General features: G+C 42.5%; 2 protein-coding genes across 3 annotated transcripts; one reads left to right on the top strand and one right to left on the bottom strand.

The window, feature by feature from the left end:
* The first annotated feature begins 220 nt into the window (after positions 1 to 220).
* On the top strand, positions 221 to 20,552 carry VSIG1 (V-set and immunoglobulin domain containing 1). 2 transcript variants are annotated; one of them, XM_066334106.1, is made up of 8 exons: positions 221 to 298; positions 3,579 to 3,739; positions 8,718 to 8,825; positions 14,882 to 15,080; positions 16,571 to 16,726; positions 17,388 to 17,507; positions 18,255 to 18,381; positions 19,788 to 20,552. In XM_066334106.1, exons 1-8 carry the CDS (start codon positions 262 to 264, stop codon positions 19,969 to 19,971), a joined length of 1,092 nt encoding a protein of 363 aa, XP_066190203.1. In that variant the 5' UTR covers positions 221 to 261; the 3' UTR covers positions 19,972 to 20,552. The 2 variants fall into 2 exon arrangements, with proteins under 2 accessions (XP_066190203.1, XP_066190205.1); XM_066334108.1 differs by lacking the exon at positions 8,718 to 8,825.
* Positions 20,553 to 21,729: 1,177 nt separating this feature from the next.
* On the bottom strand, positions 21,730 to 25,634 carry PSMD10 (proteasome 26S subunit, non-ATPase 10). The gene is made up of 5 exons (XM_066334109.1): positions 25,456 to 25,634; positions 25,275 to 25,373; positions 24,144 to 24,290; positions 23,868 to 24,034; positions 21,730 to 22,844 (listed from the first exon to the last, which is right to left on the bottom strand). The coding sequence occupies exons 1-5, from the start codon at positions 25,567 to 25,569 to the stop codon at positions 22,691 to 22,693; spliced, it is 681 nt and encodes a 226-aa protein (XP_066190206.1). The 5' UTR covers positions 25,570 to 25,634; the 3' UTR covers positions 21,730 to 22,690.
* Positions 25,635 to 25,678: the final 44 nt, after the last annotated feature.

Here is a 25,678-nt window from a genome sequence, read left to right as displayed (position 1 = left end):
TCCTCTGATTCAGAGGTTTATTATTAACAAAAGCCTGGGTTGCTCAAACCCCACAGAATGGTTTCAAGTGAACAGTCACACCACTAGTCGGAGAAAGGCACACATGTGATAAAGGAGAATGAAACAGCTCACTGACGTGTTGATACACAGCTGATAAGGAAAGCAAAAAACCGACTTCAAAAAATACAACAGTTGAGTTTCAGTCGAAGCCAGAAGCAGCACCTGGTCTCTCTTCTCTCCCAGCATCAAGAAAGGACAACAATGCTGAAGATACTTCCAATTCTGGCCATCCTTGCAGGTAAGAATAACAAACTGATGGAAACAGGGCTGGAACAAAGAACTGCTGAAGTGAGAGAGCAGGTGAACCTGACTAGAAAACTGGGAGGACATTCGAGATAAATTATCCCAGGATGAACAAAAATCATGGCTACACTGCCAGCCCATTCAAAGGAAATCCACAAACTGACACCTGCCTGGCAAGAGCTTCTTGCTCCAGAACAGAATTTAGGCTTTGCTCTGATGTCAGGAAGAGGCATAAAGCTCTTGTGTGGAGCATTCAGGTCTTTCAAGTGTTTCAAGGTCAGGTTTTTCCATATTTGGCTTTTGTCTCCCCTTGATAATAGGGCTGGAAAATGTTGCCTCAGTCCCTCAACTGCTAAAAAATGTCGGGGGGATGCTTAAATTTAGGCATGCAAATAATCTTTGGATTTCCCTGAAATTAAATGAGGACATAATACTTTGTGGAATCCAGGAATTTTATGGTATAGTAAAAACTATATATTATTCATATTTCAAGGGCTTTTCATTGTGCTAAGCTTTACATTTAATATGTACAGAAGCAGTAATTTTAATGCTCCATGGAGATGAGCAGCCCTTGTATCCACTACAGAAAATGAAATCTTCTTTTCCAGATGGAATTATCTGCTTTGGGTGCCATAGAAATATTTTAAGTAGCTGCTCCTGGAGTATTCTCTCACACACATATAAACCCAACAGATTTTTACCTTAGATATGAAAAGTGATTCAGAATTGGTGCCATAGATGCTTTTCAAAGCCATGTCCTCTAATCTGAAAGTTCTGGATTTAAGACTAGCAATGTGCCCATATCAGCGGGCACAACTGTTGTGGCTCAGAAAAGATCCAAGCAAACTTGGATTTATTTCATGAGTGTTAAAAACTGCAAAGGACTTCAGTGAAAGTGGGAGATTCCTAATTAACTGCAATGACTTTCTCTGTGGGAAGGAAACAGTCGCACTCTGATATTGATGAGTAAAGACAGGGATCAGCCATTTTTAACAAGTTATGGTCCTGTTCACACTACCTGTTTTCACTGAGCTCTTTCTTATCCTTATTTCTTTTTTAAATTTTAAACCAAAAGGCCTGTGTGTATGAAATGGGATTAAGGGTGGGAAGCCATAACTGCAATTCCCATTAATGTTCATGGTGAGGGAACAGGCTCTGTGGGGCCAGCTCACTCTGCTGTCAGGCAAAAGAGCCACATTGCAACTAGTATTGGCTTTAAACAGCCTCTTTACTTGAGGGAGGGTTATTTCAATTTATTCTAGTATTTCTTCAAAACACAGTTTTATGGAAACTAGAATGTTTTGTGGAGTGATTTTTCCTAAAATTAATTTCTTCAGGAAAAGCTTGTAACAGTCAGGCTCTGGGGCACTCCTGACTCTACAGCCAGAGAAACACAAATATGTGGAACAGATGACTGGAAAATGGATGTTTTCAGTAGAAAAAACTGTGTTGAAAGATAGTACCTTTAATCCTGCAAAGAGCAGAAAGTAAACACATGTGGCAAGAAGCTATCATCTTCTGCAAAACACTAATTCTTAAAGCTGAGAACAGTGAACTGAGATACCCAAAATAACGTGGCACAGCTTTTAAATTAGATCTCAGTAAGGATTAAGCTGCTGTGAGCTCACAAGACAAGTAGGACTGGCAGCCACTCCTGGGATCCTCTCTTTCCCCAGGGCAGGTTTGACACATCTAGGTCAATCTCCAGCCATTCCTGTGACACTGTATTATGTGTCTTCACATACAATATAGATCTTGTTGCAGTTTAAACCCATTAATTTTCATCCTTGCCACATTCAGCATGGAAAGTATATTATTCCTTTCCTCCTTGCAGTGAGCTTTTACCATTGAAGCCATCAAACAAGGAAAACAGTTGAGATGGGTTTGCATACTGTACTAACTCATGAATTTGCAATATTTCCATAGTTCAAAATGACAAAATAGATTATTTCTTTTTATAAACAATGTTTTCTCTCACAGGGCTGTTAATGTCAGCAAAATACTCTTCAGTATTACTGCAGATTCTGCTTAAACTCTCAAAAACAAACTAAGGTGCACAGGCTCTGCACTGACAAAAATATTTTACATCATTGTCTCAGTCATTAATATATGCAATAAATGCACGTGAAAATTACTATAATATGAAATTCTCACCTTGCCTGTTTTGCATAGAATGTTCCAAAATGTTTTGTTTTCCATCCCATTCAAAAGAAATACATTCTCAGGCCGAATCTTTAGCTTTCAAACTGGACTCAGTGGCCTACTAAAACCCCGAAATCCAGGCTTATTTTTCTGACAGCTCTACCTTTGCTGTCATGTGTCATCACGGCCAGTAATTCACAGAGGATAGGAACAGATAAACAGTGTAAGGTGGTGCTTGATTCCTTTCATTGCTGTGACTGTGTAGACAAGACTGATCAGAACACTGTGGGGAAGGGCTGACAAGTTGTGTTTGCTCCCTCTCTGCTCTGAGCTCGGCAGAAAGGGTTGGTCAAGTTATCAAAGGACTCCCTACAACCCACACAGGAAAAGCACTTCCAGAAAGTTTAGTTTGATTTTTCCAATGTAATAGCATTGGAGGAAAAAATAAAACCAGCTTCTGGAGGTAAACCCTCAGAAACCTAAACAAAAGCAAAGTAATTATCCAAAGCAAAGCAGAGAAAAGCTGCTGGGCTCCAGCCTGAGGGATCCAACAGTGCCACCAAGTCAGAACATAAGGGTGTGTGAAACGAGAACACTGTGACTGATGATGCTCCACAGCAAAGGAGATCAGATATATAAAGAAATAACTGAAAAAAAACCCCAACCAACCAACCAAACAAAACAAAAAAAACTCAACCAAACAAAAAAAAAAAAACCCACTCAAAAAGGGCAAGAAAGGTGTAAGACAGGAGCAGACACAGCTGTGAATGAGAATGCCAGCACGGCAGAGCTCTGTGAGCACAAAGTTTCAGTTTAACCACATGCTCTTAGTGAGAAGATGAGTATCAGCCACTGAGAAAAAGTAGGGGTTTAGGATGTCTGCTTTTTAAGAATATTATTTGTTGTAAAGGCATGAATATTCTGGGGGATTTATCCAGCTTGCCATCTTTTACCCAATCCCAGCTTGTTATCCCTGAAATTTCCACACCAAGCCCAAGGGGAACTGTAGTGAGGAGGAGAAGGGCCAGGTCCATCCTGCAGGTTTCTCCAAGGACACAGTGAGGGAGGAATCCCTGCACAGCTCCCAGGGCCAGCCCCAGCTGATCTCTCCTCCCCACGTTTCCTGCCCACAGGCCGCGGCAGCGGGGTCGTGGTCACCGTCCCCGAGAAGACAGTGAATGTCACAGCAGGTGGAAATGCAACCCTCCTCTGCACATACACCAGCTCTGCACCTCTGGGAAATTTCTTTATTCAGTGGAGTTTTTACAGTGCCAAAGAGAGCCAGCTGCACACCGTAAGGCGTTTGTTTATTATTACTATGAAATGTAACAATAATTTTACTGTGAGATTATATTTGAGATATCCTTAAGTCCTCAAAGGGTCTTGTTGTGTTTGATAGGGTTATCCTTGCTACAGACTAGGTAATGTTGGGGCTCCGACCCTAGAGATTAAAGGCTGGGGTGCAGTGAAAATCTGGGACAGATGAACAAATTATCTAGGCTCCTAGTTCTGACATGCCTGAATGCCTTCACAAACTGATGAGAAAGTACAAAAGGAATTCAGATGCTCAAACAACTCCCTCCAAGTCACAGAGGAAGTGTGAAGCAAAGACCAGGTGTCCAAAAATCACACGAGTGCTGCAGCTCCTGGACCAGCTCCCTTTTCTCTTGTCTGGCAGATATTTCCTGCCATTGTCAAAGCTGCTTTCCTGGTGAGACGCCCCTGCCTATAATAATGTGTTGTTCCCCATTTAAGGGTCAAATGAGAGCTCCTTGACTCAGGCACTGCAGTTCTGGCAGCTCAGTAAGAGGTGCTGTGCATGACAGTGGACTGTGAGCACAGTGAGAGCAGCAAGAGTGTTGGCAGCACTCTGCAGAAAGTTGTCACGGCAGGAAATTTGCCACAGCAAACTTGCATTGGTATTTCCTGGCATCCCAGGGCTGTCACTGTGGAAACAGAACAATTACAGGTCAAGGGCAAATGGTCCCTGCCCTTCCTGAGACCCCAAGAGGCTGCAGAGCCAAACAATATCTTGTTTTGGGGGTATAATGAGACTGTGTTGTAGGCTGGAATGTCACACAGATGGGATTGGGAAGGACACCAATACCAGGCAGTGGATTGGAATTCTTCCTTTGTAAGAAGTAATCCTGGTTACAAGTGTTGTTGAATCCTTGGAGATGACTGAGATTCCTTTTCCATGCCCTGGTGTCAGGCTTGTGCTAGTGGGACAATCATTTCCCATTGGTTTTATCCTATTGCAAACATTTTTTTTTCTGAAAATTCAATCCTCCTGCCTGGTGTTACAGCTGAGAGTTGAAGTAAAAAGATTTGACTTAGAGGAGTGTCACAATCTACACTCTGGATATTTTTAATATAATATTAAATTTAATAAATTTAATAATATTAATTACAGTAGGAGATTTGCCATTGCTGCTACAGTTGTACCTTCCATCTGGTTTATCAGTTACAGCAGAATTAGCCTGCAATTTGCAGAGTGTGCAGACTGTAACATATTTGGCATTGAACAGCAATAGCCAGTGTGTAAGAAATGGCAATTTAACCTGCAAGAGAACTGCTCACTCACCTGCAGTATCTCACAGCCACAGATAAAGCCTGTATCAGTGCTAAATACAAACCCTGGGCCTATCCCAAATTCTGACTTTAGCTGAGTGCCAGACCGATGTAGGCACGCCTTGCCTGATTGTGCAGCTGAGTAGTTGTTACTCATTGTTTGCTTTCCTCAAGTTAAAACTGTTTTATTAAATCAAGAATTATTCCTGAAAGGGTGGTAGCTACAGGTTTCCCAAGTCGTATATAGTACAATATATTATAATTTTGATCCAGTATGTCACATCTTAAATTTTGATCACTTGTTCAAGTGGGAAGTACAGCGCTGATATAGGATCAAGCTTGTCTTCTCCAGGTTTGGCTAGAGTCTTTTGGTTCTATTGCATCAAATTTTCCATATTGCAACACACTAAATGCCATACATTTTTCTGGTCACAATCAAGAGAAATAAGCAGATTGAAGTTATAAGAAGTACAGAAAAGAAGATAAGAAATCCATGTTTTAATGGTGCCCTGTGTGAGGCTTGAACTCAGGACCTTCAGGTAGCAGGGCTGCAAAGGAATGAAAAGCACAGCCTCCCCTTGAGACAAGGTAAAATCCCTGAGTACTTAGGGACATTAAACTACCCCTGGCACCATTCAAATGTGGGTTTCTTCTCTTCTTTTCTGTAGTTACAACTGGGATTAAATGCTCAAGAGACACAGTTTGGACTCAGATGTTTATTAATCCTTATCCGTGTTACTGTCTCACAAGTTGTGAGTTCTGCTAACAAAGTGAAAAATGGCTTTGTCTCTAACTCTTTCCAAGGTCTTTTAAGCACAAACTGTCCAATTATTAAATGAGACCTAAATTTTTTTTTACTTTTAACTTAATAACCAAACACCTGTAGCCCGCAATGCAGATTCTTCTACCCAATTACAAAACACCACCCAGAGCCATGGAGAAGAAGGTGAAAGAAGAATTTAGGCGTAGGCTAAATCCTCCATCTTGCTTTATATGTATCACTATATACTAAACCCTTAAACTCTAAGTTTTCCACCCTGTGAGATCCCACCCTTCTATTCAAGCTACAGACCCACAATCCCAGTGCTGTCACTCAATTTTGGAATCCTTCTCCATGGCCTCAGGTCAAATGTAATGTGCCTGTCAGCACAGAAAGCCTAAAATTCTCAGCTTCCAGGGTTCCAACAGCTACCAACGCAGATCTGCCTCCCAGCACAGCCTCTGTGAGGTTGGGCTTGTCTTTTGCTGCTCGCTGTGGTGTTTTTGTGCCCTGTCCTGCCCTGCCCACCCTCCTAAGGCTCCACAGCTGCTCTGACCACGGCAGTTACCCCGTGGCAGGGAGGAGAACCACAGGCAGGCTGCTCAAAGGCAGCACCATGAGAAGGGAGGAAGCAAACACAGCCAGGTGTTCACAGCACTGTTTCAAACACAGCTTCACATATGGGTAAATATAAACTTTTTCGTTAATTGAGCCAAACTCTGCTCTTCTCTTGAGAAGTTTCTCTAGTAGAAGTAATTTCCCTCAGTTGAACTTAATAATGTAAGCATAAAATCCTGGAAAATAGGATGCCATAGATATTTTTAACTTTTTCTTTTTGCCATTTAGCAACACGTCCTTTAATGCTGAATTTAAGTTCTAAATCATAACTCCCAGCCAAGGATCTCAAGGAATTTCCAACACTGAGTGATCTCTATTTCACATCTAGACAAACTGAGGCTGGCACTATTCTGCTCACCCAGGCTGCATCACAGCCTGGCCTGGTTCATGAGGTGAAGTCTCCTGTTCAGACCTACATCTGTGCTTCATTTCATGCTCTGAGTCACTCAGCCCGCCCCAGTGTAAAGCACCTAAGTAAATGTTTGAAAGAGTCAACTCTGTTGACACTTCACAGGCGAGGCTGCAGCCTTGTAAAGCTAAATACAGCTCCTGAACCTAACCTGGGCCACACCTGGAGCCTCCAGCCCAGGCCACCCACAGCTCCAGTCAGTGAAATGATCAGGGACACTACCTGGCTAACCAAGATGTGCCCAGGGCAGGATTCTTGATGGAAATTTTAAATTCACTATATGAGTAAAGGTCATGGATGGCTGTTACTTTTAGACAAAACAGAATTACTGATAGACTTCCCATGAAAATCTTCTCAAAAAAAAAGCAAACTTGTGGCATGTCCATATCATGGATGCCTGTTACTTTTAGGCAAAACAGAATTACTGATAGACCTCTTATGAAAATTTTCTCAAAAAAAAAGTGAAATTGTGGCACAAGGGGACAAGAAGGGAAAGCCCAAAGGAGGGAAGAGGCAAGAAGAGTGACCTGAGCACAGATGTGTCAGCTCCTTCCACCCTGACAGCCCAAATTCAGATTATCAGTAATCCAAATACCAGCACAACTGTGCTGCCCAGCACAAAGCAGGGCACAGCCATGGGCACTGGGCTACCCCAGGGGAGAGCCAGAGGCCAGCCAGCCCTGTTTAAAAGCTTCTGAAAGAACAAAAATTCCCCCTCATGTAGCCTGAGCAGTTCAGGGGACACCTTCACACCCTTGCAGCCACAAGACACCTGAGATCCTGTGTCAGTGCTGCAGGGGACAGCAGCCTGGGAGCAGAGCAGTCCATCCCAGCCCATGAGGAAGATGAGCCTCTGTGAAGCACCTCCTCCGGCAGTACAGGAAAACTCCCTGGAAAGGGCCTCTCTCATCCATAAGCCCATTTTTTGCCCAGAGGTGATATTTTAAAACTGAGTTTTATCAAGCACTTAGATGACTGAGCAGGCAGTGTAAGGAAGAGCTTCATGGGAAGCAGAGGCAACGCCTCCAGTGCAGAGGAATGGAGATGATGCTGTCAGGTCACTGCAGCTGGAGTGAGTCTGGATGTCAGTGGGACCATGGTGCACTGCCTGTGGCTATCACAAAGGGAAGTGCAGACAAATAGAAAACGATCAGGTTGTAACTGGGATGTCTGGAGCAGACATTAGACTGATGCCTCACTATCCCTTTGTGGTTGCCACAAACTGACGCCTTGGGCAGGCTGAGCTGAAACAGACTGCACAGAGCCAGAGAACAAAGGAGATATTTATTGAAAGGCCTTTAGGGCATACCTTGGGCAGGACAAGAGCCTGGCCAGGGCTACACCCAAGGTGGACCCAAAATGGTCACAAAATGGTCACAAAATGGACCCAAAATGGACAAACAGTCACAAGGTCTCACACTTTGATAAGTTTTGGTCCGTTTGCACATTGGGGTTGAATTGTCCCATTCCAGCTCCAGGCTGTGAGGTCCCATCCTTGTCCCTCCCTCCAGCCCACCCTTGTTTGTGCTTTGGGGCTGAAAGTTGTCCTTGGTCTCCAGCAGGAAAAGAGTTTTTCTGCCTACTCTGTGCAGAGCTGAGTGACACTGTGAGCTCAGAGCTGCACCCTGGGCAGCACAGAACCTGAAATACATGAAAGCTCCAACTTAAGGCATCAAGACTTCAATCTCAGCTTGCCTAATTTTAGGTAGAACTTAGGAATAAGCTTCTGTTGCACCTTGTGGCTGACAAGGCCTGAGATATTTCTGCAGAACACAACACACATGGGTCACCCTGCCCTTGTGATCAGCACGGATGGTAGGTGGGGAGCTGTGTGGAGAAGTGGCTCTTTGGTTTTGGGGGAACATTGAAAGTCTCATGTAACTCTCAGATCAGCACATTTTTACTCAAATGCAGCACTCCCCGTGTCACGGTATTCTGAGTATGGATGAAAAGTCAGTCAGGCTTTGTCAAAAGACGGTGTATGTGACAGATGCACGGGGAAGATGTAGCTGGAGATACAAGGTAAGAAAACAATCCCCATCATCTTAAGGGAGAAAACAGAGCTAAATAGCTTCTGCTAGATCTGTGCTACTGTGAAACCTGTGTTCATGTTCTGTACTGAAATCTCAAAACCAGCACATGACTGAAATAAGTTGAATCGGATGCATCATTCAGAATTTTTAACTCATCCTGGTTTTTTTATTGCATTTTTCTCTGTCAAAATTATTTTGGATGTAGCTGTTGTGTTGGGGTTTCCCCCCCCACACACCTATTTTAGGTGGCTGAACTGGCACCTTCAGGAATATTCCAACCAAAGGGTATCTGAGGGGTGTGTGAACCCACCAGGAACCTCTGGGCTGAATGTGAGCAAGACTGGCTAGCCCAAACTTTGGGCTACATATTTACATAAAAAAAAAAATCATCCTGGATCTCCTTTCTAGAATATAAAAACATTTTGAGATGTGATGAGTACTGAGGACACTGAGCTGAACCAGCTTCCTCTCAGTGTTCCAGCCATAACCCATTCCAAACTCTGGCTGCAGCAGGATTCCTATCTCACCATGAAGCACAGGGTACAGCCCAGTGTAAACTGAGGTCTAATAATAACTGCTGAAGAGTTACACCAAATGCACTAAGAAAACACATTTGTTCTTGATGCACTGCAGGAATTATTCACTAATAGTTCAGCCACAAGAATGATACTGTGAGAACATGAAAGAGCTGCTCCTTCAATGTATTTGCATCACTTAAAGCTGCTGAATGATTAACTCTCTAAAGGCTTCTGACTCCCTCCCTTTCTTCTTCTGCCAGTGCACTTTTGTGACAAGACCCTTCTTGTCACTGTTGATATCCTCAATTCCCCATGCAAAAAGCCCCGTAAGGGACATCCCTATAATATCCCTAGTACCTTTTGGCAGATCAGAGTTGGGACAAAACGTGTGAAAAGAAGCTGCAGATCAAAAAAGGGATTTGGGCCCAGACTCAGTCATGTGACACATGTCAAAGAAGCTAACACATGTGTGAACATTTGCTTCCTTAGCTAGCTGAGTTCAGAATCTGAGCTTTGGGCCTTCATTAACATGCTGAATGTGCTACCTGGAGGGGAATTTCTTCTCTAATTACATGGTAAAATGCTTAAGGAAATGATGAACATTTTTTACCCTTGTTGCTATTTTATAAATTTTGTCTGTCCTCAGAATTCAAAAAGAGATCATGATCTTAAACCAGTGAAGTCGTTAATATCCTCCATTTCCTAGCAGCTTGAGAAAATGTCAAACAGAAAATGACAAACCAACCCAAGGACAGAGCCCTGTGGATGCTGGAGCTTCCCAGCTCTCCAGGCAAAGACTGTGACTCACAGGCTGAATCCATCAGAAAAACGTCACCCAGCAGGATGATGCAAAGCTGGAGCTTTACATGTGCTGCTGGGGGAAAGGGAGAAGAGGCTGGGGGAGGCAAGACAGTCCTGGAAAAGAGGTCATGTCCTGAAACTGCCCCCCAGTCAGGAGGTCAGCATTCTGTGGAGGTTAAGCAGGACACTTTGTCATGCACCTTCAAGTACATCTCATCTCACACCTTTGATATCCAGAAGTAGCAGGCATGTACAGCATTGTGATGCAGGGACTCCAGGAGATGGGGATGGGAACTGACCTGGAAATGATGAATTAGTCCATCCAAAGCCATCTGAAAGACACATTTACACAAATTCTAGTATATATTTGTCCTGTCAAAAGAAGAAGAGAAGCAGAGGGAGGCTTGTTTCTTCCAATTTCCCGCCTGCCTCTTCACACACCCCCTTCACACCCCAAGGAAGATCTTTCTACAGAAGTTGTACAACAAAAACCTGTGAGTGGCTTCCTCACACTCTGCTGAACATCTGGCAGCCTTTCAAAGTCCTCAGCTCAGCATCAGCTCTGCTGACTGCTTCCTCTGCAGGAAAATACTTTCCACACCATCACTCTAGAACAAACTGCCCGTGGCCATGAAGGGTAAGCACAGCACAGCCTCAGAAGGATGGAGACAGCAGCTCTAGGCACTGCCTGCCCCAGGCTGAGCAACCAACTAAACTGCAACCCCTTCTAAGGTCAGGGAGATGTCTTCTGAGCAACTTTGCTGTTCAGCAGAAACCAGTGTCTCAGATGATGAAGTTATTAGGGACAACAGTTTTAAGAGTGATAATCTCCTCTCCTTTTTCTCTCAGTTGTTTGGTTAGTCACTCAGGCAGCTGCTCCCATGAAATGTGAAAAGGCACCATTATAAAATAACTCGCCAGGACAAACCAGCTGGTAAGGAGGAGCAACAACCATTAATGCACCCTCAATATTGTTTCTGCTCTGGTAAATCATTGACTTCACTAGAGCTGCTCATGATTTGCGTGAGGACACGAAAAGCTCATTGTTTGAAGGGAAGTACAGCAGAATCTTTTTGCTTTTTTTTTTTTTTCATTTAAGATGGTGCACTTCAAATATATTTATCACATCAGATTAAAAAAAGGTTTCCAGAAAAAGTCTACCATTGACTAAATATACAGTTTTCCCATACACATATTTTAGGTAATATGGAAGGAAAAGTCAATGACGTGTGTCTGGAGGAGGAAACACTAGCTGGCAGTTGCCCAAAGCCAAAAAGTTTTCCATATCTTCAACAGAAAACAAGGGTATTTTACTTTTGAATCAAAACTTTTGCAAAGATTTTCATTTCAGTTTTCTGAAAGCCACAAACCAGCTTTTCAAGGACAGCAAAAAACTACTTTGAACCAGGGTTTAAAATAACCATTTTGAGTATATTGTTTAAAATGGACTATGATTTCACAGCCAATTAACTGAAACATACTCCTCTTAAATGAAATTTCCTGTGTACACAATCCAATCACACCTCTGGGACAAGATATGCACTCAGCAATTAATTAGAACATTATTCAGCCTTTTTTGGTGTTTACCACCTTCCTTTAGGCAATGAGCTCCAGAGCCAGGGAGATAAGGTGGAACAGGAGAGAAGAGAGAACAGGCAGGAGCTTGCAGAGGAGCTGAATACATTACCTGAGAATGTTTCACTGCCTTTATGTTCATAGCTGACAAAAAAATGACCCAGTAAGACTCTTTTTGAATCTATGAAGAGAAGAAATAGTCTCTGCTGTGTTGACACCTGCCTCGGATTTAACAGCCTACACAAAATATTTTCTCTGCATTCATTGACTCAGAAAGAGAGAACACAGGGGATTAGTTTCTCAGTGCATTGTATGAGGACTTAAACACGTAATTCACCCTGACTCCAGGTCAAATATACTGAGCAAATATACCAATTGCTCCTGTGCAGTTTTACTGGCATGCCCAGACTGTATTTACAACTTGCAGTGCCAGGCTTATTCCCAGGAAGATGTCTGCATCTAAATGAGCATTCAGTGCACCCCTTCTGCTACTCTTCATTCTCACATAATCCCAGATTACTCTGGGACACCAGATCCAAGATCTTCTCTGAGGTAGACTGAGTAGAATTTTCCCTTTTTCCAACCACCAAGCCTTTAGTAGGGTATGATGGTATGATTGGCCTGCCACTCCTCTCATGCTGACATATAATACTTCATTTAAATCATTGTAGAGGTTGATTTCACATTAAAGAGCTGATGGAAGCCCTTTCACTGCCCTACTCCAACAGTGCAGCTGATGGAGAGGAGATGGAAATCCAGCCCATCTCTATTGAGAACTACCCAGGGCAGGGACAACAGCCTCAGGGGAGGCTGAAGTCACAAGTCACAGTTCTTGTAACTTCAGACTCTTGCAAGAAACAGTGATAAATAATACTCTGCTATTGCTCACACTCAGATAAATGTCGATTGAGACTTATGTGGCCAGTGTGTTTTGGTAATTCCAAGTAGAAAACTTTTGATGAGTGATTTGTTTAAACCAAACTCCCTATTTTGAACCCTCTCCTTGCCCAGGGAATACAGTGTGTACATCCAGACTCTGGTTTGGCAGTAGAATTCCATCTCTAGACATTTGCAAGGGATAAAATCAATTTAAAAACTAATAGTATTGCATGCACACTGTGGAAACTGGGAGGGGTGTGCAGCTTCAGCACTTTCTAACCAGGTCTGTCATCGAGCTAACCCTAGACCTCTCATACTTCTCACTGTACCAGCAGTGTTCCACACACTGGGAATGCTTTGGTGTTCCGAGCCCTGCATCCATTGTACCTGGTGTTTGCAATCCAGATAAAGCCTGGCTGAGGAGTTTGCAAAATTGCTCTTGAGATGGGGCCAAGCTGCAGTCCTGGAGCTGCTGGTGCTATGCAAGCTGGATTCTGACCTTCATTTCAAAGCCATATCTTTGCATAAACCAGCTTTGCTCTGACAGTTTTGGAGTGTACCTTGCCTTAAGCTAATAAAGGCTTTCAGATAACATTTCTTAAAGACTTCAGTCAACACCATATCAGGGAGGATAAATAGAATTAAGAATTAATATTCCTAATTCAAAATGCAATCAGTTGATCTGCAAAGTAAAGCAAATTATCCTTCATGCCTGAGGATCTGCAGTATCCCTAAAAGGCAGGGAACTTGGATCAAAAGGAAATTTTGATACCAGTCAAGTGACAATGGTAGACATAGTAAATGTGAAACGTTTTCCTACAAGCATTTTCCCACTATTTCCACTAAACAACATGCTGTTACTTCAACTTCAGTAAATACATTTCCACTGATGATTCTGGAATAGTGCCAGTAGGAGCAATGTCAGATCTATTTGGGTCACAACCTGTAATTCTATTTGGACACCTCTCACAGTTTAGAGAAATGACTGAGTGTGCTGGAATTGTTCACTTTGCCTGGTGTGTGCATGTAGACACTGGGGGAACACATTCCCTATCCCAAACACTGTCACTTTCATACAACACTGTCATTAACATTTCAGAAAAACAATTAAAAACAAGTCGTGGTTTTCCATATTTTTGTTCTTTCAGATCTTGGTTTCAGAGCAGACTTAGATTGGACAGAGGGCAGGTCCTAGAGAACGATTCTACTGACCCCAGAGCAGATGAGACAGTGCAGTTCCTAAACAGACTCAGGGCCCAGGGCTCACACTGCCATCCAGGCTCCTCAGTGAACACAATTCTACCTCTCCTTTCCATCAGCAGACAATAACTTTGGGCTTATGAGGCCACTTCTGCTCCACAATGCTGCTAAACAGCAGTTGATGCTACTGAAGTTAGTGAAACTTGTCAATGTTAAATTAGCAATTTTTATTTAGGAGGAAATGTTGCATTCCTCAGAAACATTTATCCTTACTAAGTCTATCATTTGGCAAAACATTTTTTTTATTATTTATCAAAAAGGGGAACTTCTTGGTCCCAAATAGGAATCCCTCCAAGCACTGAGGTCAGCAAGTATTCTTTACTTCCTCCCTGGTATAAATTCAAAAAAACCAAGATAGTCCATGACACTGCCTTCTATGCTGATGACACAAACAAGAACAGCATGACTGCTCTAATTGCATGTGTGATGACTCTGCTCTGTTCTTGTACTGCATCCTTTTGGCTTTCAAATTTGCTGCCAACAGATCGGTGCCTTCTTTGCTTAGACCTTTGTCCTGTGAATTCATTTCAGTCCTCTGTTTGCCAGATTCTGTATTTGGAAAGCCCTGCAGCCATCCACTTTTTCCAATGACAAATCCATCCTTGTTATAATCTTCTACTGAGCTGCTTATTTATGCTACCACAAATTATCAGTGCTTCACTTAATACCATTATTCACTGTGCATGACTTAGCATTCTTTCATAGAATTGTCATATGATGGTCAATGGCCTCACCTTTGTTTTTGCAATTGCATCAGTCTGTGCTTGGAGTATCAAGCTTTAAAGATTTAGATACTGTCAACTGCACAATTAAAAATGCCATTCCTGAGAAGTTTGCCTTTTAAGAACCTTTAGAAGTATATATTCAAATGTACCATGTTTTCTGCGGGGAGGAGGCAAGAAAGGGGGTGACATTGCTTGGCTTTAATCAGAAATCAAATATATTCTGAGTACCAAACATGACAGCAAGAAGATCTTTTGTTATTAAACTAACAATAGTTTCTTTATCACAGATCTATTATTATTCAGGAGGCCAGTCTTACTCCTATGGTGCATTTAAGGACAGGATAACAGCTTCAACAAGTCCAGGGAATGCATCAATCACAATCTCCAACATGCAGCCCTCAGACACTGGTTCCTACACCTGTGAAGTTTTCAGCCCTCAGGGTGATGCTGGACAGAGCCAAAAATCTGTGATTGTCAGTGTGCTGGGTAAGTGCCTTGCCTCTCTATTGCTGCATTGTCTTTTTCTTTCTGTATTATGAAACCCTGAATTCACAGCTCGAAATACGTAGTGCCAGAGGGAATAAAGGCTGTGGTAAACAAGGCCCGTGATGCAGAGGGAAGCTCCCTGAGTCACTGCTGCAGTTTCCAAGGGCTCTGGAGGCAGGCAGAGCCTGGGTGCCCTCTAGCTTCCAGCCACAGCTGACCTGTTTCCACTGCACAGCTGCAGTCAAAATCTCATTCTTCTCTACCCAAATTGTCTCCATTTTTTATACTAGAAAACAAAGTGATACTAGTTTTGGTTAAAATAAAACAGTATTTTACCTGGGAGGAACAGCTTCTCACTGAAACCATCACAAATCAGCCCCAGCACAGTCCAAAACTTCGCTAATTTTACCTGATGTTGATCATGGTGACTTGTATAAATCCAGGGACAGGCAGCAGCACAGCCCAAGAGTTCTGCCTCACATCAATTCTCAAAACCTCTAGAAACTTAATATGTGTTGGATGAAAGTAGTACAAAGTCTGTTTTGCAATAGCTCAACCATGAAAAGGCAGAACAGAAAGGATGAAAAGCAGTGGAATGAGATCTTTTATTTCCTAATAAGATAGAAGATTGTACTAACCCTAATAATTCCGTTTATCTTGAGAATTCATATCTGATCAGAGTGACAAATCACAGATATTTGGAAATGTGATTCCAACATCACTTGCCTATCTTCCAGGAATAAGAAAAAGATATATGTAAATTCATTTCCTAAAAAAACAAAGTTCTACGGATAATTTTCATCCAAAATTCCCAAAATACATAGTAAATCTTGGGGCAGTTGAGTACAAGATTGCACTTTTCACACGAAAACCAAGAAAAGTTGTTGGTTTGGGCTGTGTTCATTGCTGGCAGTTTCACTTCACTTCAGAATCTCACTCTAAAAAACCACAAAAGCATTTCTGGAGGTGGGAAATGAAAAACAATGGGTGCAAGTGAAGACAGAATCTTCCCTTTTGTGCAAAGTGAGGGCATTATATAAAAAAAGATATATTTTTTATCAGAACTATAGCTGATTTATTTCCTTCATAAGTGTTAACATACTGAAAGAATCAGGCCTTGATCCTCCCCCTCTCTGTGGAAAAGATCTTGCCATGTCTCAAAAGAAAATGTTATGTGGCAGAATGGTGTATGGTGAATAGTGAGTGGCCCTTTGCAATGAAAATAATTGATAGTTTCAGTCTCAGCTCCTCCCTAATAAGTTAATTTGCAAATGGAAGACAATAAAACTGTATCCTAGGCCTTGTAAATATATTTAATATTACTCAATTTTTTAACGGGAGAGGCTTTGGTCAGCTCCATATGTGAGACTCTGCTCTTGGATGGAAACCTGTGCATGGGGTTCAGGTCTTTGCTCAGAGCAGCATGACCTTGGGGTGAATCTTTGCAGCCCTGGGTGTGCACTCCTGATGTGTCTGCTCTTATTTCACAGTCAAACCATCAAAACCTTTCTGCAAAGTCGAGGGAACACCTGAAAAAGGCCATCTAATCTACCTCCTGTGCAACTGTGAAGAGGGATTGCCTCGGCCCACCTACCGCTGGTACAGAGTGGATGAGAACACTCTCAAGCCTGTGACACAACAATTCAGTATGTACCTACAGGGCTGACATACCATGGGCAGCATCTGAAATTCCAGTATTTCAGATGCTGTCTATCACACAGGCTGATTAAAATTTATCCTCCTCATTAAGTAGTCAATGTCACAGAATCGTGTTTTTTACTTATTCAAATCAACTGACAAAACCTCTCATCCTGTCAAAACCACAGGATACTTTTTCTATTCAACAAAAAAAAAAAAAAAAAGTTGGAGTCCTGTCCATGCCTTTTAATTGTTAAAATGAGAGAAGTATTTATGCCTTTACATCTCTCTTCCCTTGAAATTCTGAGTGAATTTAAGTTGATTTGTCATGCAAGTACTAGCACATCCTGCCCTCCCAAAAATCTTCTGGACCTGTTATATTTTCATTTGTGGAGTTACAGACAACCACAGTGTCAATGTGGGTTCAACATCAGCCAGACTGGTTGGGATCCCAGAGCAGGGATTTCTAATCCACAGAATCCATTGGAGCAATTTTCAAGGAAGGTAAAACATTTGATATTTAAAGAATATTAAAAAACCCACACAAATAAACCAATAATTGGTGAACCCTTTTCCTAATATCTGAACAGCTCTGTTACCCACTGCAGAGAACTGTTTGCCTCCACAGAATACAAAGAGTAACATGTACCTGCTCCCTGCTTGTCACAGATCCAAACTCTGGCCTCCTTTACATTGGCAACCTCACCACCTTTGAAACTGGCTACTACCAGTGCATAGCCAGCAACCTCCTGGGGAACAGCACCTGTGAGCTGGACCTCACAGCAAAACGTAAGTGGAATGCATGAAAATCACATTTTGGATGGAGGACATACACGGCTTGCAGGAAAATTCTTTAACAACTATGAAGTTTAGATTTATTTTTTTTTCCTCAAGAACAGAATAGGATTTGGAGATCTCTGGAGTTTTCATCCAGACCTTCCCAGACTTTACAATGACCTAGAAAACTGATTTAACATCCCCACGTTAATTTCTTCCAAGGTGCAGGAGCTGGACCAGGTTCTTACTGCAGAGCCTTTACTGAGAACAGCCAGACAAGGAGTTTTGAGCTGTTTCCTCCAGCCAACAGTCCCAGGGATCTCCCCACCCCAGGAATTACAACCATCAGTGAAATGTGGTAGTACATGGACTTGGGGCATTGTAGATGTGGCTGAAAGACAGAAATAAAGGCAACTTGGATTTCAGTATGTGTTTGCAATTAAAGCAATGGCTTTTACCTACTGTCAGTATTACAGCCCAAGGATTGGCCTTAGCCAGGAATAAACAGAGAATTTGTTGGGACAAGGAGCTACCAACGAGGAAGGAGGCAGCAAAGACCACCCTAGCACAGAGCTCTCACTTTCTTGGAGAGCTCACTTCCACCTTCCTGGAAAGAATCCTTTGAATCCAATCCCTTCTTTCTGCTAAAGGCTCCTGCACTAAATTCCCATTGGTTTATGCTATACTACTACTTTTTAAAAACTCAAATAATCTTTTTGGTTTTTTTTTGTTTTTTTTTTTGTTTTTTTTCCTTTGCAGATTCAGAGGGTGGTATTGTTGCTGGAGCACTGATTGGAGCAATTCTGGCAGCTGCTATAATCTGCATTATCGTCTGGGTCTTAACCAAGAAGGCAAAAAATAGGAAGTCACCAAATAATGAGATGCAGTAAGAATTTGTTTGCTTCATTTTAAGACAATTATTTCTGTAAAGCACTGCTGATAATCCAGGACTAAAGTAAAATGCATAATACAAGTTTTGAGAAAACATTCAGAGTAAACAACTTTTGGGGGACTTTTTACCTGTTGTGCTTCTAACAGAAGGTGCAGTTACCCTCTTCCCTATTTTAACAGGCTGTTACCACTTAGCAGGATCTAAAACAGTGAAGTAAATGTTTTTAAACAACACAAACCAAAGTGGCAAGTTATAAAACCAGCTCTTTAGGTTTAAAGTTAATGGGGTGGAGGTTAAAGTTAAAAGCAGGTGGAGGAAGTAAAAGAAAGAGCAGCTAAGGGTCACCTCAGCAAATTTACTGGGATTTAAACACAAAAGTCAGTGCTGTCTGAAATTACAGGACACACTTGGGACACCCCCAGGCATCTCAGATTGCAGGAAACACGAAGTTTAGACAACAGAATGGAGCCCAGAATGTCCATTTCGATCCTGCCCTGGAGATGCTTTCTTCTCTGTGCTTTGGTTGCTCATTTTTCCCTTAAATTGCCAGATCTTCAGAGTAGGGATAACCTCATGCACTGGATAGCCTGTATTCAGCCCATTGATGTTAAATGCTAAACAACTACATGCAGTTGAGGCCAGAAAAAAAACTGACTTCCCTTTAGCACAGGTCTGAGACTTCCTAACATGGAATTGTGCTAACCCAACCCAGTGATCAGTCACTCATGCACCCGATTTCTGCTTCAAACTGATGTAGCATTAATATCTAGTTTTGTACTTGGATCCTAATAAATCTTACTGCATTGAATTAATCCACTAGCATCTGATATTTTTTACCATGTGAAAATGCTTCAATATTGGGAGTTGGTTTATTGTTTAGATAAGATAGATGGGATTAACACCTGTTACTAAAAATACTTTTCTAGATTTCCATACTTTCTAAAATACTAAATATATTTTATATTACTTTCCCAGATTTCAGTCCTTTCATAATTCTTTTTCTGACTGAACTCTATTTTTCAATGGGACACCAGAGGTGCATGGAATTTCCCAGAAAGCTCACACCAGGCAGTAAATTTTGCTATCACTCCTCAGACACTGCCAGCCCTCAATTTATTTCTCTTTCCACTTTCCTGGCATAACATTTAAACATCCTAAAATCCATTTTATTCTAATGGGATCACTTAAAGCAGCAATGCAGATGTCTTTCCAGCTAATATGCTGTCACTCTTTCTGTCTCAGCACCAGTGGTGGTGTAACCTTTTAACACAGTCTTGGAGCAGTCATAATAACATCAGGGTTACTGTTCAGCAAATACAAAGATTCATTCTTTTGAAAGGCTCTAGTGTACATGGGAATTCAACATGTGAGATCACAATCCTCATCCTGTCTTTCTGCAGAGAAATGACTCAGAAACAATCCAATGCAGACTATGTTCAGGTACCCAATGAAGAAAACATTCCTGCAACCACAGTTCCATCGAGCAATGCAACCAATGAATACCCAAGTGTTGATGAAACAACAGCTCCTGCAACACCTGAAAACGATGAGAAGCAAGAAGCAGAAAAAGAAGAAATGGCCTAGAGTTTAAAATAGTTTTCTTTGTCACCTTTGGACCCCTTTATACAAAAATTGTTGTTACTGAATTAACATAGAAGCATGACTAAAACTTGTGTGAAAGGCATTTGTATTGGGAGCCACTGGGGTGGACTAAAAAGGGTTTGTTACACAGGCCCTTTGTGAATGGCAGAAGACTTGGCCTTTAAAGTGAACCAAATTTCTTGTATATACCTAGCTATACTGTACAAAAATATAAGTATAAAAAGAGTATCATCTAATTTATTCAGCCTATTTTGCAGAGCTAATTAGGAAATGGGCTGCAGCATTTGTCAAAGTACGAGCTTTCCAGTCAACTACCAGTATAATGCTGTGTGTCCACACAGGTCACAGCCACAGCAGCCCTCTCCAGAGCCAGTGCTGGCCAGCCTGCTGTGTGTGCAGAGAACAGTAACCATGGCCAGTACCTGCAGTGTTTCAAGGAACTCATTCTGCACATCAGAAGTAAAAATAAGTTACATTAAAGGCATCAGAACGCTCAAACAGATGTTAAGACCTGAGTCAAGGAAATCTTGTGTGTCTGAATTCCACTTAAGCTAAAAAAAGAAGTAAATCCGAATTAAGTAAGATAGGAGCTTATGCTGGTAAAGTTGTCAGTAACTTCTATAGATAGTACAGTCTCCCCAGAACACCACAGGTTTTATATTTGTTCAAAAAGTAGAAATTGCTCAAGTTATGTTAAGGATTTTATATAAAATAAAGGAAGAATTGACCACATTCTTGACTAATAGATTCCTCTCACACTTCCAACCACCAGTGAGTAACAGATGGTAGTAAAAAGGCAAAATGAGAAGCAAAACAGGCTGCTGGGAGTAAGGAGGTAAGGGAAAGAACATGTATTTGGAGTTTCTTACCATAGTGTGGTGTTTTCTGTAAGCCTTCTGGCAGATGTTTGTTTTCATTATGGAGTTTTTCTAAAGTTTATTAAAAAGGATAGGGCACATTCCCAGCTTCCCACTGATACTCTTGGCAAAGCACAAGTCAAAGGAGGTACTGATCCACAGGGTGTAGCTCTAAACCCCTGCAGAGCTATGCAGGATGGAGAAACATTTTTCAGAATTTGCTTTAGATGTTCCAACAGTCTTTGCTGCATGGCCCATTTATCCTCCCACAGGGAGCAGGGATCATTAAAATGGACACCAAATATTAAGCCACCAAATTCAAGCTACCATCTCCTGGGGAAGCAGATTTACAATGCTACAGAGCAGGGGGTTTTTTGCTACACAAAGATCAAGAATAAACACAGAACTCTTAGCTTCAGCTGCTCTCCAATCAAATTTTCAGCAGTGCCTGTGCAATATAAGAAACATTTACTCAGTCAGGCTCCTCCTTCAACCTGCATGGCCAGGGTTTGCTGTACAGGCAAGTTATCCCTCCTGCTCTTAACTAAGGAGTCCCCTCAGTGAAATTTAACCTGCATTTTGTGTTCTAAGATACATTTAAAGTCCCTGGTGAAGGTATTTGTTTGGTTGTAAGTTTCTGTCTTGCATATCAAAATAAATTGCATTACCTTAATCCCTACAAGTCAAACTGTAGAAAGTGTAGAAAGTGTCAGCTTGCATGTCACCCTTTCCTTGAGGCTGAAGATCAAACATGTTGCATTTCCATACTCTGTAACAGATGGCAGGGTTTCATCTTGTTGTTCACATCCCAGACATACAAGCTATTTAGAAAATACTGGTTATGTTATACGTAAGTTTAATAAAGTTTTATAATATCAAAGACTGTTGTTTAGGAAAGTTTTTTATTTCACAGAATTTCATCCTTTGTTCAAGGGGAAATCTATTCACTGGTGTCAAAAATTATCTTATCAACATCAGGACAGGAAGTCACGTTTCAGACTCTGCCTTGTAATAAATTAGTATCAGGATTTGCTAGGAGTAAATAAAGATTAAACCAGGCTTCTCTTATAAGATGGTAAACTGCAAATGTCAGTGCTGCATATGGGAGTCAAAGAGAACAGAAAAAGGAACCTACAAAAGGAGCAAAAAGAAAAAATATTGAAGTACATCCCAGAAGAATAAATCCAGGTCACCCATTATAAAACAAGTGTATTTGCAGAGGTAACCCTGACACTGTGCCTGGCATTCTGCAGGCAGCCCAGTGCACTTCATCAAATACATGTATTTAAAGGCTCAGAGAAAAACAGGATAACAACCAAAAAAGCTTTACAGTTAATATACCAAGAGTAGCAAAAATGGATACAATTATCTAAGTAACTGAGCAAACTGAATTCTACAAAGAGAAATACAGTGTAGCTTGGAATCATCTGGAGAAAGACAATCAGTACCCACAAAACACACAGAAATCACAAAGGCTAAGAGAAAAAAACAAAGACTAGAAAAGAAAATAAAAATTTGCTTTAAATAGTTAAAGCATTTTTGGTCCTGTTTCTTGAAACAAATAATTCTAAACTGGGATCAGAAGCAGAAGATTTATACACATCACACTACAAACCAAATGAAAACAGCAAGATATTGAAAAATACTTTAAAATCAGCGAACTATTTAATTAACAGGAAGTACAAAGAGTTGTTTTGGCACTGCACTCGAAGGACAGCTTCAACAAACACATATCATCACCACGCTGATACCATACATGACATCCTAGTTGAACTACCACGATCTGAAGTTTGCAGTCTTAAATACAAGTGCATCAGGAGAGAGACTCAACTGGGAAGCCCCCTCTAGCCTTCCACCATTCTTTTGAGGATGGCTCCCAGGCCACCCTTGGCCACTTTCAGGGGGGTCAGCTCTTCTTTATTCTCAATGTGAATACTTGCACCATGAGACACCAGCAGCTTTGCCTCCTCCACTCTCTCTTCATCGCAGGCTAAATGGCTGCAGTGAGAATAAGAAACCCACAGCCACTGTTAAAAACTGCCCAAGCTTTTAAAGAGCAATAATTTTAAAGAGCTAGGTCAAAACGACAAAGTGTGAATGTTGGGGGGAAGATACAGCTGAGAACAACAAATCCACAAGCAGCCAACTACCTAGACAGATTCCAAAGCTTGCTGTCCAGTCCCTCTGCTGTCATTAAGCAACTCAAGAATATTCCTCCTGCTGCTCTCCTTGCAATGTTAAGACAGTTCTCTGGGTTAGGATTTGGCTCTGCAGTCAGCAAAGCTAGAGAGAACATAATCCACGGTGAGAATGGAACATGGCAATCTCTATTAAACTGAACGTGAGAAATAAACTGCCTGATGCTAAAAAATAATGAGTTACTGCAAATGCAGCAAATGCTTTTATCCATTTGGCACAGCAGCCTAGGAAGAACTGTGTGCATTCCAAACTGAGGCTTATGTACAGCTAAAATACATTGCTTGGTCTTATTCACAGCAAAATCTGGGTTCTGCTGTGGTTTTGACACCAGCTTCGAAGCAGCTGTAACCCTTACAGATTCAAATTGATCTCTAAGATAACAAGAAACACTGGGCTGATTGTACTTCAAATGCAACTCATTTTCTTTAGAGAGGTGAAGAAAAGCTGCTGAAATGAGTTCTTGCTTGGCAGGACAGAGCAGACCAGCCTGCAAGACCAGTTTCCCCTGACTTTAATGTCATCAGCTCACTTTCTACCCTGCAGCAGTAACCAACATATTCCAAAATAATATAAAATGTGTTGTACACTCTTTAAATAGATGCAGTAACCCAAATTAAAGTATGCATGTACAGACCACTAAGGCAAAATACAAAGTATGACTTTCTGAAATACTTCTTAATTGCACAGGGATGTGAAGCAAGAGAGTATTTCGAGGCAATGAACAATTAAAAAAAAAAAAAAAAAAGACACTGAAGTAATGGAGTTTCATTTCACAGAGATTACACTACAATAAGCAAAATAAAAATAAAAAAAACTACTCACAGAGGAGTATTGCCTTCAGAGTCCCGTATATCCAGCGTGGCATTGTGCTGCACAAGGATCTGAACCATTCTCAGGTTTCCTTTGGCTGCTGCTCTGTGTAATGGGGTGGACTCAAAATGATCCGTCGCATCCGGATCTGCTCCGTTCTCCAGCAGCATGATCGCAATCTGAGGGTTTTGAAAGAGAAAGGAGTGGGGGAGGAGGATGTGGACTTAACACACCTAAATCCTCCTTCCAAGAACACCACCAGCTCCAGCAGCTGAGGGAAATACATACCTCCTGCTTGTTTTTGGAGGCTGCATAATGCAGGGGCGTGCAGCCATTCTGATTGACAGCATTAACATGAGCACCCTTAGCAATGAGGGCTTTCACAATTTCATCACGGCCTGCTGAAGCAGCAATGTGCAGGGGAGTCCAACCAGCCTACAGAGGCAAGAAGAAACCCACATTACAAAAACCACGAGTGTCAGGACCACAAAAAACATGATCATGCATAACTCAGACAGACCTGAACTACTCACACTGCACATATTCTTACTAGTGTAAAGCTAAATTAAACATTATTGATTTTCACTAGATACAAGGCTCATGTCTTTTTACATGTCTGCATTCAGTACCTGGAAAAGCTGCCAGTTAAATGAGAGAAATCACTTCTGCTATGCAGTTATGCACGGGATCTTTGCAGAACACTTAGTGCCTGCAGAATTTACACTAGTGCCTTTTTAAGAACAAACAGCAGTAGAAGAAAAGGATATTAAAGTTTCTGACATTTTTTCTATATCCTATTCTCTAAACTGATGAGACATTTCCTTCTTTATGGAAAACATGTTATTCTTTATGGAAGACATTTAGGACGCTTTGTAATGGATGCAAATGTTTCAGCTCCTTCTCTAGAACGGGAGCAGGCCATCTCCTTTCCAGCTGTGAAATCACCGAACCTGCACTTGCTTCATTTTTGCCTTCCCCAGCGTGAGAAATCTTCAGGGTGCCTGATGATTCGGCACATATTTGAGAGACCACACCGACATAAAGGCAGTGTGAAAACCCCAAGAACCACCCCAAATCCCAGGACAATAAGCAGGTCTCAAACCCCCCCTCAAGAGAGGAGGAGGCCTATTTCCACAGGAGCTGTGAAATCCTTCACGCTGCCCTCCCAGCGCACACAGAGCAGCCTGTCCTTTCCCGAGTGTCAGACACCGCGCTGGGCTCACCAGCCGACGGGAGGAGAGGGAAGAGGACAGAAAGGAACCCCAAAAGCTCCGGGAGCCTCTCCCGGCCGCTGCCAGAGCCTCTCAGAGGCTGAAACCACGACAGCAAAGGGCCCGGGCAGCCCCCGCGCTCCCGGAGCGCCCCGCACAGCGGCCCACGGCTCCCTCAGGCGCCCCGGGGCAGGCCCGCGGCACTCACATCGTCCTTATCGTTCACAGGCACGCCGAGCCCGAGCAGGAGGTCAGCGACGTCCGTGTGTCCCGCCGAGCAGGCCCAGTGCAGCGCGGTGCGGTGATCCTGCGGGAGGGAAGCGGTGAGGGGGACGAGCACGGGGAGCGGCTGGCAGGGGCCGCCCTCAGGCCGCCCAGCCCCGGCTGACCTGGTCGGCTCGCGTGGCCTGGGCCCGGTCGCGGAGCAGCAGCGCCCGCAGCTCGTCGAGGCGGCCCGCGAACGCCAGGTTACACACGGCCACGTCCGACACCGCGCCCTCCATGCCGCCGCACGCCCGCGGGCCGCCAATCAGCACGGCGCCGCTGCCCGGCCCGGCCAATGGCGGCTGCCCGGCCCAGCCAATGGCGGCTGCCCGGCCGCTCCGGTCGCTG

Source organism: Sylvia atricapilla, chromosome 21 (genome assembly GCF_009819655.1).
Source record: "Sylvia atricapilla isolate bSylAtr1 chromosome 21, bSylAtr1.pri, whole genome shotgun sequence".
In the NCBI taxonomy this organism is placed as follows: domain Eukaryota; kingdom Metazoa; phylum Chordata; class Aves; order Passeriformes; family Sylviidae; genus Sylvia; species Sylvia atricapilla.
Note: the sequence above shows the minus strand (reverse complement) of the source record. Positions and strands in the feature narration are given on the sequence as shown.

What these genes read in the sequence shown, in the direction of transcription:
- VSIG1 (XM_066334106.1), top strand. Translation starts at nt 262, where the DNA reads ATGCTGAAGATACTTCCAATTCTGGCCATCCTTGCAG. An exon ending in AATTCTGGCCATCCTTGCAG is followed by an intron (nt 299 to 3,578) that starts GTAAGAATAACA and finishes TCCTGCCCACAG; the next exon opens with GCCGCGGCAGCGGGGTCGTG. An exon ending in TCACCAAATAATGAGATGCA is followed by an intron (nt 18,382 to 19,787) that starts GTAAGAATTTGT and finishes GTCTTTCTGCAG; the next exon opens with AGAAATGACTCAGAAACAAT.
- PSMD10 (XM_066334109.1), bottom strand. Translation starts at nt 25,569, where the DNA reads ATGGAGGGCGCGGTGTCGGACGTGGCCGTGTGTAACCTGGCGTTCGCG. An exon ending in CTGTGAACGATAAGGACGAT is followed by an intron (nt 24,291 to 25,274) that starts GTGAGTGCCGCG and finishes TTGCCTCTGTAG; the next exon opens with GCTGGTTGGACTCCCCTGCA. An exon ending in TCTGAAGGCAATACTCCTCT is followed by an intron (nt 22,845 to 23,867) that starts GTGAGTAGTTTT and finishes TTCTCACTGCAG; the next exon opens with CCATTTAGCCTGCGATGAAG.